General features: G+C 45.7%; 1 protein-coding gene across 2 annotated transcripts in view; it reads left to right on the top strand.

The window, feature by feature from the left end:
- Positions 1 to 13,232, top strand: part of SNPH (syntaphilin) — a 64,392-nt gene extending 51,160 nt beyond the window's left edge. The window contains exon 4 of one of the 2 annotated variants that reach the window (XM_078650438.1): positions 10,981 to 13,232. In XM_078650438.1, coding sequence (XP_078506564.1) covers positions 10,981 to 12,202 — 1,222 coding nt within the window. In that variant the 3' untranslated portion in view covers positions 12,203 to 13,232. The remainder of the gene's footprint in view (positions 1 to 10,980) is intronic. The other variant, XM_078650439.1, reaches the window with a different exon arrangement.
- Positions 13,233 to 13,889: the final 657 nt, after the last annotated feature.

Here is a 13,889-nt window from a genome sequence, read left to right as displayed (position 1 = left end):
TGCCATAAATTGATGATTCAATGGCTCTGCCAGACTCACAGCGTCCCTGCCCTACTTACAGGTGTAGGAATCACAGGGTTTCTCCTTAATTGGCTCCGCCATTAGAAAAGGTTGACCTGGCAGTCTTTCCACTACTGGACACTAGTTAACAGTGACGGCCGCCCTGCCCTTTTCAGGTCAGGCAATTGTCACTAGATTACCCTGCCCAGAATCGCTATGCGAGGCAGGGCAGCCCAAAGTTGGGAAAATCTATTAAAGACTCTGACCCTCAGGAAGGAAACTCACTGTAAGTAGGGGCCATTGATTGTTTTTTCGTTATCACAGTTCAGCTTTGGGAGTGTGATACTGACTAACAACTAACTTTGCCAAGCAGACAAGACAAATATGGTGCATGCTCAGCTAAGCACTTTGTCTGAAGAGCAGCTGCTGTTGTGAGGTTTATTCTGAAAGCTTTAGAGCTTCTCCAACCAGTGGCTCGTGAGCACTGGTAGATCTCCACCTACCTGTAAGAAACTCTCCTGTGTGCAATCCAGCCCACTAAATTAGACCTTTTTAGTTTGAATGTATTTATCAATGCCAAATTCAAGACAAAAGTGTGTGTTTTTCAGAACTCATCAGCTGATGTTTAGAGAAAACGGTCAGAATTTCTAAAATAATAGAGCTGGTTTTTATTTTTGTTTTCAATCATATGGGGAGAATTTTTACTAACATTATTACTTTTGTGCCAAGGGCATTGTCACTGTGGCTGCTTTGTATTACCTATGTGTAGACATTCCAAACTGCAAAGCCTGTTTAATATTACCACTGGAATCCCAATCTAATGCAATGATGTGATCACTGCTAGTAATCTTGCATATGGTGGGCACTAATCTTGTCTGAAATGGTAACTATTACAACACTAACGTTATCAGTAGCTTGTGATCATTTTCATTGAGCATACAAAGCTTTTATTACACAAAAGGTTGGAGACCGCTGCTTTAGAGAATCCTGCAAGACTGGCTCAAAATATAATAACAATAATAATAATAATCCACATTTGTATAGCGCACAATCACCCGTTAGGGTCTCTAGGCGCTGGGGGCCGTCGGGAAGATTAAGCAAGCTATTGCCCAGAGTCACATGGTGCTGGGCTAACCTGCCGCCGGAGCCGGGGATCGAACCGTGATCCCCAGATTCCAGCGTCAGTCGCCCTGGCCGCGGCGCCACACCTCCTCCCTTATATGGCTGGCAGTTCTCCGCCATTGAAGCAAGGCCAGAGTCTGTTACCTGGCAGGCTAATGGGTCTCTCGTTGTGGTCTATATAACACTCTACATGGTTTACAAGACGGATACATTAATTTATTGTGAGTCTTATATAGCAAAATGATTAACCAAAGACGCACGCAACATCCTGCACCTCATATGCATTGCAGTAGAATTCTGTTTTATTTTTATTGGCTGAGCTGTTTACTGACTATAATGCAAATTGTATGGACACAATATTTCTTCGGAGTTAGTTAGTTTTTGAGAGGTTGTGTATAATTTGCCTGTTTGAATACTTTTGTATTTTTCCATAAAATGACATGAAAAACAATACCCACAGTTGTATTGTCTAACAATAGGTAACAACCCCCAAGGGATTTAATGAAATTTATTCTATCCATAAAAACGTAACGATGTACATTTTGGGTCGAATGTGAAATAGTACCAGCGACGTACACTACAACACAAGCAGCAATAGTACCACATCAGTTTCCAAGAGTCCCTGAAAAATGCAAATAGAAATCATAGTGGGTGGAGGCCTTGAAAATATGGTTGTGGGTAGAATAAATTATTTATAGGAGACAATAAGCTGTGACAGTCTGCAATGGTCAAAACAACAATTGTCACTACCGGGAAAAGGGCTAATGGTTGAAAAAAATGACATCGCATCACATTGAACTGCATTTCCATTAAGCTGCATGTTCTAGTTCCTGGAACTGTGTTACTTCAAATATATGCTTTTATCAAACCATTAGTTTGGGTGGCTGCAAATTGAGACTAAGGATGTTAAGGACTTAGCATGCTATGTATCAATAGTGCTTTAAAGGTGCAATACCTCTTACATTTGGTCTGTGCATTCTCTAAATCCACCTCCGATATTAATTGGTATAGGTTAGAAAAATTACAGATCACTTCAGAGGAAGCCATACTGCAACTCTTCAACGTGACTCTGAATCCCTATAGCATGCCTTTGGCCTCCATGGATCGATCGGGGCCTCATATCAGACTTCCAACCACAGGTCGTCTCATTCCATCTTTGCCGCCATGCCGTACCTCAACTCCCTTGCCACATGCTACCCCTGTTGTTTCCAAGTCAACATAGGTACCAGAGCCGCCAGTATCAGACTCTGATCCGACTACAACTGCCGATCCAGGACCGGCTACTGCGTGTCATGTTGAACTCCTCAGGTTGACGGTGATGCTCCTCCTTCCCCCTGCATCGGAGGTAGTATTCAGAGGGATAGAGGCCCTCTTTAACTCCAATTCTTTTCATGGCTTTAGCATGTTCCCCACATTGAAGACAACGAGGAGGTGGAGAACCTACTCACTCTCATTACACTGATACTGGCTTACAATTTGATCTACAAAATGCCAGTGGCTTGAACATTTTTCCAGAAACACACACAAATTTTCCCTTTAGAGCCCTGACTGACAAAAGTGCCTGTTTTATAGTGGTGGTACACAGAGCCACAGGGGTGTTAGATTTACATTTGTCTACTGCTGAAACTAAGGCTAACTTTTGATTGACGTTTTGGAGCCTGGACTATCTATTTCAGAGCTCTTACTGATAGTTAAAGAAGCCATGATTGAGCCTCTCATGACAGCCTGGTTCAAACCTTGTTCGACCCCGTCAGACAGTCGCCCTATTGTGCTATGACACAGACCTGCCCCAGGTGATCCATCCATCCTGATGCGGCATCCTACTTCTAATATTCCTATTGTTAGTCATGATTAGCCAAGTCAGTATGAATTCCTTTCCCACTTCGCCACTGAACAGAGGATCTAAGAAATAGATTCTAGAGGCAAGAGAGTCTTCTCTTTGGCTAGCCTTGCACCTCCATAAATGAAGTATGCTGCTTCGGTCACTACACTAATGTGCTGTGCGACAATGGAAAGTGAGATTTTGCTAGCTCTGTTGAAAGATTTCTGGAATTCATTTGCACAGAAATACAGGATTGCTAGAAGGTGACAAAGCATATTTTGATAATGGCATGGACTCTATCGATTGTGTTTGCAGGGCTATGGACACTGGTTTTGTTATACAACATCATGCTTGGAAGCATGTCGCCATGTTTTTTGGGGCCGTTCAAGCTTCATTGATGGACTGCCTTGGAAGACAGTACAAGAACGCGTAATGGACAGCAGAGCTATGGCTCACTCTCTGAGGCTGCTTTCCTCCAGTTACCAGTTTCAACAGTAGAATCAGACAAAAGTTCGAAGGATACCCAATGAGCCTTGCCTATTGCCAGAAGCAACTCCCAAAGCTTGTCTGACTGCAAGTCCACTTCTTTTGTGGCTGCAAGTGAAGGAGCTGTGTTGAAAGACCACATCACCAGCAGGCTATAGGTGACCCTCCAACCGTCATTTGTAGCCAATTGGCGCCAGGATTCAGCATTGTCTTACAGAATGGCATGCAGTTAATTTGGACCAAGGGTCCTTAAGATTGTTAAATTTGACCATGCCCTCCTACTCCTGGATTCTCCTTCCCATGTTCCTCCATTGTTTTATTTTTATTTTTTATAAACGTTGCGAGATTATGCAGATATTTTCTGCAGGGAAGTGCTGATGATAGTCAGGGTGCTTTCTAGTCACCAGGATGAACAGGGGACTGAGACCACATTTCGGACCTCAGGCTCTTGAATGCCTTCCTCAAGAAGGAAAAGTTCATAATGATGATGCTTGCCCATTTTCTTGGATTTGAGTGTATGTAATTCAATGTCCCAACCCTGCTGTCCCATAGGGGGTATCCCCACCTTGTGGTGGGGTTAGAACACTTTCACTGTTCGCCTCACTGTCCTGCCGTTCAACCATACCTGGTCCCTCCCTTCAACCATACCTGGTCCCTCCCTTCAACCATACCTGGTCCCTCCGATGTCCACGGTAAACAACCTTTACAACGCAACTTTTACAACGTAAACCATTACAACGCATTGCGCTGGGGGGCGCTCTAGGATAGGGAATATGTTTAATGTACTATCCAACACCTTCCCTACTATCCATGGGGACTGGAGTTGGAATAGTAAATTAAACAATTCACTATCCAGCGCCTAAAAGCACTATGCGTTGTAATGGTATGCGTTGTAAAAACCGCGTTGTAAAAGCATGCGATGTAAAAGCATGCGTTGTAATGTCATACATCCCCACGAATGTCATGTCCGTGGTTGTTGCAAATCTTCACAGGCAGTGAATACACATATTCCGTACCTCAGTGGCTGGCTTTTAAGGTGGGCCTACCTCGGGTAGCCTCGGACCACTTGCAGAAGTCAGTCTTGTTGCTTCACACCCTGGGATTCACTACTGATGGCCCGAAATCCCATTTCAGCCATTCCAATTATAGAGGCCATCCTGAACACAGTGGCTTTGAAGAACTTTTGCCTCCACAATGTGATATGGCTATGATCCTGACATTTCGGGCAACAGTGATTTTTCAAGCCCTAATGGCTCTGAGGCTTCATTGGCTCCCAACCCCATGCATCCTACTCATGCCTGTTTGCACTTGCACGTCCTTCAGTGAAACATTCGCCTTCAATGGCCCATCATCGAGCGCTCCTTCCGGCTAGCATCCCAATATCAAAAGAATCCGCTAAGACCTTGAGTGGTGAAAGACGGAGGCCAACATGTAATGTGGCAGGCTGTTTTAATATCTATCTCGAGCCACTGGTGAAACTCGTGGAGGCATGGGACATGTAATTGGTCTTCTGTGCAGATGACACTCAGCTCCTCCTGAAGTTGAGTTCATTTAAACTGCGCTTGAAGGCAGTAGTCGAATGGATGAATGACAGCTGTCTCATGCTCAATTCTGAAGAAAACAAATGTTTGTCTATGGCACCAAGACATCTCCGGATCATAGTAACTGGTGACTGACAGAACTGGGTATCACCCCTGCCCTCTCCCACCTCGTTCAAGCCCTACTGTTACAAACCTTTGAGTTAAATTCGACTCCAACCTTTCATTTGAACCACAAATCAAGGCAATCTCTGCCTCGTGTTCTGCAACATTGAAGCCACTTAGGAGAATGCTCCACCTTAACCCGATGGACTCATGCACTGATATCCGCCAAAAGTGGCTATACTAACAGTTTGTATTTAAAACTCCCTGCCTACCTAATACAACATCCTGAAACTGGTCAAAGCTCTGCTGCACACTTAATCCTAAAGATTCCCTTGCGAGATTCGTTGTCTATTCATCTTCGCCTACTCCACGGACTCCCAGTCACTAAAATAATCCAATTTAAGGCTCTTGTTTTTGCTTTCAGGGCCGACATGCAAAAGGGCCCAATCTATCTTTGGAAGAGGTACAAGCCGCACTGGCAAGTCAAATCATTGAGATCCAATAATCTCAAGCTTTTTCAGCTACCCTGCATGCACAAGGCTAGAAGAGGCGGTGGATCCCTGGTCTTCATTGCCTCCAAGCTGTAGATCGCTCTTCCCCTCCACTTGTGCTGTAGCTCTTCGGAACCTATTGTCATAAAAAAGCTTAAAACCTTGCTGTTCGATTCCTGCTCATAAGGCACCTCACTTGCTGACTTGAACCTCTCGCTTCTTTCTCCTGTGCCGCTAGTGCAGGGACGCCTCTTCGGAGGCAGCTGTGTGCTCTGCAAATTTCACGTATTGTATTGTATTTTCATTACTCTGGTTCGCACCTTATTGTGGTGACCGACTCTTCCCCTCTGGGCTGTGGAGGTCACCTGTATGAGACCAATATAAGAGAAATCTGGTCTCTGATGGAGGTGCGCCATCACATTGTTCCTTTGGAGCTGTGCACCATCCGTCTATCCCCCAAGGCTTTCCAGCCTTCTGTAAAGGGCAGGATGGTCCAATTTCTGACTGACATCATGATTCCCACGTGGTACTGCAACAAGCAGGGCAGAGTAGGGTCCTTTGTCGTCTGTCTGGAATCTCTGAGACTGTATATATGGCTGGGTCCTCACAGGAACTCCCTGCCGTTCCACCCACTGGCGAGTTCACTCTGCATCAGAGAGGAAAAACTGAGAAGACATCCTCTTGCCCATCTTGAGTTCCATCTGAATCTGGAGATTGCACACAGTTTATCTTCATTCAGACCCACCTTTAGTAGATTTGTTTGCTACTCCCAAAAACACACAATCTCTGGCCCTTTTGATGGCTACTTCTACCTGCAGATTCCTGATTTTTTTAATATCCCAGGCACCAAAGTGGAACCGGAAACTTTTTCATAGCTCTTCATGCTGGTAGGTGGCACTGACTCCATGTCAACGCTGGAAGTGTTGTCATCATGACTTCACCGGAATCATAAAGGACCCACCCTGGCATGCCAGTGTCAGTTCTCTTTTTTCAGCACCTCCAATGTGGATCTGAAACTCGGTCTTTGACACTTCTGTCTGGAGTTCAAAGCAGTTTCTCTCATTGGTGCATTGCTGTCATCTCTCCCTAAAATGTTTAGAATTTAAAACCTGCATGGATACTGCGGTTTAGATGTCTATTACTGACCTTCATCCCGTCTGCCTTTGGTATCTAGGCTCAGACCATGACTCTGGGTCCTGCAAGTCCTTTCAGAGCATGTATCCTAGAACCTTCTAGGAGTGTGAAGCAAATCTCTTCAGGGCCAGAGATTTTCAGCAGGGCAAACAACACTCACTGCCCTGTTTGAAGTCACCTGGATCCGCTGCTTCGATGTCGAGGGAGAAGAGACGTAAGCGTAAAAAGAAGAGGAGCCATAGTAATCAACCTAGGGAAGGTAAGTCCCTCTGATGCTCTATGACTCCCATGGAGTCCTTGTCAGAGCCTGAATTGGTAGAAATGTATCCATGCTCTGACTTGGTGCCTTTTGACAAACCTGAGCTGTCGTTGTTGTCTCATCCATCTCTGGAACCATTCCTCACCGAGTTCTTTTCACCAGGTACGACTCCGGCATCCAAACCTACACTCGCACTTTTCAGAGCTAGTCCTCGGTGATATGGGGGCGTCTCAGTACATTATTCAATCTGGAAGTCTATGTGGCCACAGCAGTGGAATCTTTTGTGACACTCCGGCATCATGCCTCGCTCAGAATGTCTGATTTCTACTTGAAACTGCAAAAAACCCTCATGAACTTACCCTTCCATGGGTTCAAGCTGTTTGGAGAGAAGACCGACTTGGAGCTTTTCAAGACTAGCCATGCTACTGCACGCTCTTTTCTATTGGAACCCCCTCAATGTAACCATAGACAGTTTTGTATGCTTTGGGGTCAACATGAGGCTTCAGTTTTCACCGTCACAAGTCTTAAACAACAGCAGTCCCAGAATCCTCTGCTCTAACAGTAAAGAGGCCCTCTCTCCAAAATGTGAAGTACCCCACCATTCCACCAGGCTTCTCCCCCTATCTCCGTCCTTGTTCTTGCCAGACAAAAAGTAATCTCATTCTCCAGAAGGAACTTGCAACCCTGCTGCTGAAGGGAGCAGTAGAGTGGGTGCTGCAGCAGGAGTTTGGGCAGAGGCGCTAAGCTGGGTACTTCCTGGTGCTCAAGAAAAAAACCTGTTTTTAATCTATCATAGACCTCAAGGTCACGGATCAGTTTCTCTGCAAAGATAAATGCAAGATACTGACCATAGCGGAGATTCGTATATCGCTAGAATCAGAAGACTGGAGGGTGTCCTCACCCTTTCGGGGTGTGTATTTTCATGTTCCAAAGTCCCACAGGAGGTACCTGCTATTCATAATAATATCCAACCAATACTTTTTCACTGTTCTTCTGTTCTCCACAGGCAGTTATTTCAGCATGGGGGACAATCTCCTGGGGGCACTGCAGCATATCTAATCTGGTGGGGCATGGAGGTGCATCTAGCAATAAGGATGGTCAATAATCCCCACTAGCTGGGGCACATTGGTGACGAAATCCTCGACTCTAGAGTGGGGTGCTCATTGGAAGGAACTGGAGATCAGAGGCCTCTGGTGTCCAGAGCAGCAGATTTTGCCCATCAATCGGCTGGAGCTGAGGGTGATTTGCTTGGAGTGCAAGGCATTCCTACCATCCCTTTTTGTTCATTAAAGATATTGACAAACAACGGGACCACTGTGGCAGGGGGAAATGAGGTTGCTCCTTGTCTGTCGAGAAACCCAGTGACTGGTCTGAGGTTTACCAGCACAGTGTTTGGCTTGTACCAGACCATCTGGCGGTCTCTGAGTCGACAACCTCGGTCAACTTCACTTTAAAAACCACAAGTGGCGTTACCATCTGGAGGTAGTTAAGGACATTGTCACCTAGAGGGCTACCCCCACCCCCACCCACCCAGTATGACTTGTTTGCCACTCTTAGCAGTGCACAGTGCCAAAAGTTCTGTGCTGTCTAGTTTGCCAGTTTCCGTTGCAAGGCACCATGGGAGATGGTTTTCGGTTGAAGTGAAGTTTTACTCTTCACTATGCATTTCCTTCCATACCCTAGATTACTCGAGCCCTGGGGAAAATTCACAGAGACTGGGCCTAAGTCCTCTATATCGCCCAGGATTGGCCAAGAAAGGTGTTCAATGCAGACCTTCTACTTTTCTCGCTGTGCCCCTAGATTTGTCTTCGTCCCAGAGTGGATCTTCTGTCTCCATCGGTAAGGGTGTGTCCTGCGTCCCAGCCTCCAGAGCCTCACCTACATGGCTGGAGATTGAGCTGGGTAATTTAGCCGCATTCCAATTGCCAGCAGAAGTGGTAGATGTCATTCTGTCTGCTCGCTGTCATTCTACCAATAAAGTTTATTGTGGAAGATGGAATAACGTTGCTGCTTGGTGTGCTGGAAATTGGTTGGATCCCTTAAAGGTCCAACTATCAAACATCTTAACATTTGAGCTTTTCCCTGTGTAGCAGCGTTGCATAATAGGGACTGTCAAGAGGTACGTGGCAGCCTTGTTGGCATTCCTATGTCTTCCAGACCAACCACCCTGTTTAAGTCGCCCACTATTTTGCACTTCCCGAAGGCTTGAACAATATGCTTCCTGCTGCTCTGTTATGCCCAAATGGGAACACAATTTACTTTGCATTTTCTGATGGGGCACCATTTGAGCCCCTTCGTAGTTGCCAGTTACGTCTGTTAATTAATAAAACTGTATTTCTTGCCATTACTTTGGCAAGTTGTCTGAGTTACAGGCTCTGTGGTTTACTTTACTTTTATCATTTCTTTAATCGCCAAGGTTGTGACCACTTTCCATCTGGGTCAATCGATTACACTCCCTTCTTTCTGTCCACCCCTGGAGCCTAACTCTGAGAAGGCGAGGTTGCACTAGTTGGACCCTAAGAGGGTGGTCAATTTTTTTCTATCAACTGCACCAGGGAGTTCGGACTGATGACCAGCTCTTTCTGAGGTTCGCGGGTAACAGGAACAGGAAGGGCAAAGCCGTTCATAGCAGGACTCTATCAAGCAGGCCAGAAGAGTACTTTATCGAGGTGGATCTTCCTATCTATTAAGATATGTTGTGCCTTGATGCAAAAAGAACCTCCAGAAAACATCACACCCATTGTACTAGAGCGAAGTCTTCCACCTCAGCCTTGGCACTCCCTTGCCTGACAGAAATGCAACATGAATGTTTCGCCACACTTTTGCTAAGCGTCGTCTGAATTCAGAGATGCGTTGAGATGGCCACTTTGCCTATTCTGTTTTCCAGGATTTTCTTGTCTGACCTTTTAGTCTGACCATTACTTGAAGTCCCTCCTCTGAGTGAGGTACTGTTTGTTAATCTATTCAAAATGTGAGAAATCTGCAGGTAAAAGTATCCATCAGAAAAAAAAGTTATTTTAGTAATGTTCTTCTGGTGGATACTCTAGCCACCTCTAGATTCCTTACCGATCCAACTGATGTAGTCTTGCTTGTATGAATGAATGTGATATCATGGGGCCCGCTAAAAGTCTGGTCCCTTGTAATGGGTAATAGGGTTCCAAGATTGTTGTTGCACTGCACCCCCACTCACATAATTTCATTTTTGTCCATTTGCTTCATTGGCACAAACAAAATGAATGGGAAACTGACTTCGGCTCACCGGGATAGGTGCTTTATGACTCTAGTGACGCCACGATGACGTCGCTTCTGGCATAGACATGGAGTCTGTTCCACCTACCGGCATGAAAGAGCTAAGGAAAGGTTTCCAGATCAAATCTGGTGCCTGGGATATTAAAAAAATAAGCAATCTACACGTAGATATAGCCTCTCAAAGACAGCTAGTTAATTTTGTATGTGAGCTTTGTATGCGTTCTGATGTCAGTTAAATGTTGTTCACTGCTCACTGTCGGTGTCTGTCTCTTTAAACTAATTTCCTCCTTAACAGTACGCAGTAGCAAATGGAGTGACACTTTCCAGATCTACATTCCTATTAATTAACTAGCACTGCATCTACTGTGGGATTAGCGGTTGTGCACTCTTAGTGCATATCTCAAATTCACTATTGAAAGGTTAACAGGAGAGATAATTATTATGATGCATGCAAGTGAAGCAACCATTCTTTGTCTCCTTTTTAGATTGATGGGGCATGTCATGGTGTGAGAAGCATGCATATCAAAATATCATACACCAAAGGTGCCTTTGTTATGCATGAAAGAAATGTCAAGTGATAATCACACTTCAAAATCAAAGCTTTCTTTAAGTACCAAATATGTCCCTGTATGGTGGGATTATCTCTCATTTGTTGCCCGCTGTCTCTTAGCTTCTAAAATTCTTCTCTCTTGCCTGCACTTTTCTTTCCTCTTTAATTTGTTCATTCTCTGCTCTCTTTTCTCTCTCCACTATTCTTATTTGGGTGTTCTTCAGGGATACCGAAATAGATGACCTGAAACTACAGCTGTCCCGGATGCAAGAGGACTGGATTGAGGAAGAATGTCATCGCATAGAGGCCCAGCTGGCTCTAAAGGAAGCCAGCAAGGAGATCAAGCAGCTAAAGCAGGTCATTGACACTGTGAAGAGTAACCTGACTGAGAAGGACAAAGGAATCCAGAAATACTTTGTGGACATAAACATTCAGAATAAGAAGCTGGAGACCCTCCTCCACAGCATGGAGGTTGCCCAGAATGGCGCACTAAGGGATGAGGGGGCAGGTGGATCTGCTGGTGGTTCGCCTGCAAGGTCACTGACGCGCAGCTCCACATATACCAAACTGAGTGATCACGGAGGAGGCGACAAGAATGCTGGTGACTCTCTGAGCACGTGTGGCGAAGACGGAGCAGATAGTGGATTTGCAGCAAACGATGATGCCATGAGCAGGACTGACTTCCTTGACCAAAGCAGTTTACTGTCTTCTGGTGTGGATTGCTGCCTGGAAGAAGGGTCCCTCCAGGGGTCATTCTTCCTGGGCTCGCGGTTCCCTACAAGCTCCATGAAAAGTCTATCCTATGAAAAGCTCATGCCTCTCTGTGTCGAGGCTGGCGTCCAGGCTGGGAACATGGAGGAGCGGGCTGTCCAGACAGACTTTGTGCACTATCAGCCTGATCTGGACACCATTCTTGAGAAAGTGAAACAATCCCAGGCAGGCAGCCCTGGTAGCCCCACATCTCTATGGGTTTCAGAGATGGAAGATCCAATTTGTCTCCCTCAGCTGCAAGATGTGAAAACAGTGGGGGATGTTCTGCCAACTGATTCTAACTTCACCGTTGTGGTCACCAGCCAAGATGAAACAGGGTTTTGTATCCAATCGGACCGTCGAAGTACTTCCACCCCAGGCTCTTCTGTCCCTCCTCCTGCTGATAACACGGACAGTGCGACATACAACATAGAGGAAGAGGGCAAGGAGGCAGACCAGGATGCCCCTGCATCAGCATCCAAGAGCTTCTGGAGCCCACATTTCATCGTGGACCTGTTGGCCATTGTGGTGCCCTTGGTACCCACAGTGGCTTGGCTCTGTCGTAGCCAGCGTAGGCATGGCCAGCCAATCTACAACATCAGCACCCTGATGCGTGGCTGCTGCACCGTAGCCCTGCACTCCCTCCGCAAAATCAGCTGCCGCCCAGTCAGTAATGGCAGCAGCAGCCAACTCTGACCTGAAACTCATCTCATGATCTTCGCTGGAGCTGGCATTAGCGATCTTACCACAGACTAAGACCTTTCCAGTGGTGGCATGCAGCTTTTCCAAGCGGCTGGCATCATTGCACATGCTTATACTGCACTCGCACTGCACCACCTGTGTTCTGACCACTGATTGTACAACATCCACACACATTTATTTTACAGACTGGCACAGTGGCAGATGTGGTATAATGGTCTGCGCTGGGACAAGGGCCTTGTTGTCAATGGGGGCCTTTAGTACTCTGTGAATGGTAAATACATGTGTGTTGAACTTTCAGGCAGATTCTATGTTTAAGTTCCGCTGCAATGTTTGTGTCCAAGGTTTTGTGAATCACAGATAGTGATTTGTTTGTGCGTTCAAGCAATCTAGAGAAGAGGAGATGTGTTGAAGGAATGAGACAGGAGTGACTTTTGGGCATAGGCTTGAACTTATTTCTTTAACTGTGAATTGTATTTATAGTCCTTCTCTTGCACTCTCCTGACACTTTCTGCTCCCTGGAATACATTGAAATTATAATTCTAGTGCCTACTAAACATGCACTTCAGCCTGTGCCCTTTCTCTTCTTGGTGGGCATGCTGCCATTCAGATTATAAAGAGATTATTGCGTGTTGTCCTTGTATTTAGCCAGGGCACTGTGGAAATAGTGGTACCCGTAATTTTAAGGACATGGTGTAGCAAACACCTCCCCTACCCAGTCTATGAAGTCCCAGCAGGTTCAGTGCCTCCTCTTTGGTCCCCTTGCACATCATGTCTAGTGAAGTTTTCGGACTGTAAAATATATCTTCTGAGCTGAGGCTCATGAGACTCTCTTCACTATGTGTAGCTTAACACGATTTTGTTTTTCATTCAATGAAATGTGTCCACTGTTTCAGTCTGGCATGCCACAGAGATAGCATCCGCCTTTAGCTTGAGAAACACGCTTTCCTCCTCTCTTCACCGCTATGTGTGAGTAGAAATACTGTCAACCGAAGATTTTTACAAAACCATGCTACCTACAAAAAAACATAATCTTTTCATAAACCCATGACTATAATTAGTATTAAAAGACTGTATATTTCGGATGCATTGTAGGTAATCTAAATCCACAATAGTGAATACTTGGAACCACCAAATATGCCTTGAATGTAATGACATTTAACCCCTTCGCTGCAGGGGTAATTCCTCCACAGTGCGGGGGGAGCAGGGTGGTGAGCAGGAAGCTGCGGTGCTCGTGACGAGCCCAGCTCGTCATCAGTCACAGTGGAGCTGTGCTCATGACGAGCTGGGCTTGTCACAACCCCGCCCACTAATTAATTCTCTCGCACAAGCGGGGAATTAATCGCGTGTGGGCAGGCAGCGTGCAGCCGTTCTGACGAGCCCAGCTCGTCATGAGCACAGCTCCACTGTGACTCATGACGAGCCATGAGCGTCGAAGAGGTTAATGAAATTCGACTAGTTTGCCAATCTCCAGGCAGTCCACCTCCTCCATTGTGAGTGGTTTGATCAATTTCCTTAAATGCAGTTCTAGAGTGAAGTCTGGTGTAAAACCTTGCTTCTAGTCCCCTAGTTAGGCAAATATGGGAAAGGGTTTAAGAAAATCAAATCTGGATACTTTCCAGCCTGTCATCCATTCATACACCCTCCTCCATGGTCCATCAGATGACAGGTTTGTGACATTTTC

The sequence above is a fragment of the Lissotriton helveticus genome, chromosome 7, assembly GCF_964261635.1.
Source record: "Lissotriton helveticus chromosome 7, aLisHel1.1, whole genome shotgun sequence".
NCBI classification, from domain to species: domain Eukaryota; kingdom Metazoa; phylum Chordata; class Amphibia; order Caudata; family Salamandridae; genus Lissotriton; species Lissotriton helveticus.
This window is presented reverse-complemented; position numbering and strand designations above follow the sequence as displayed.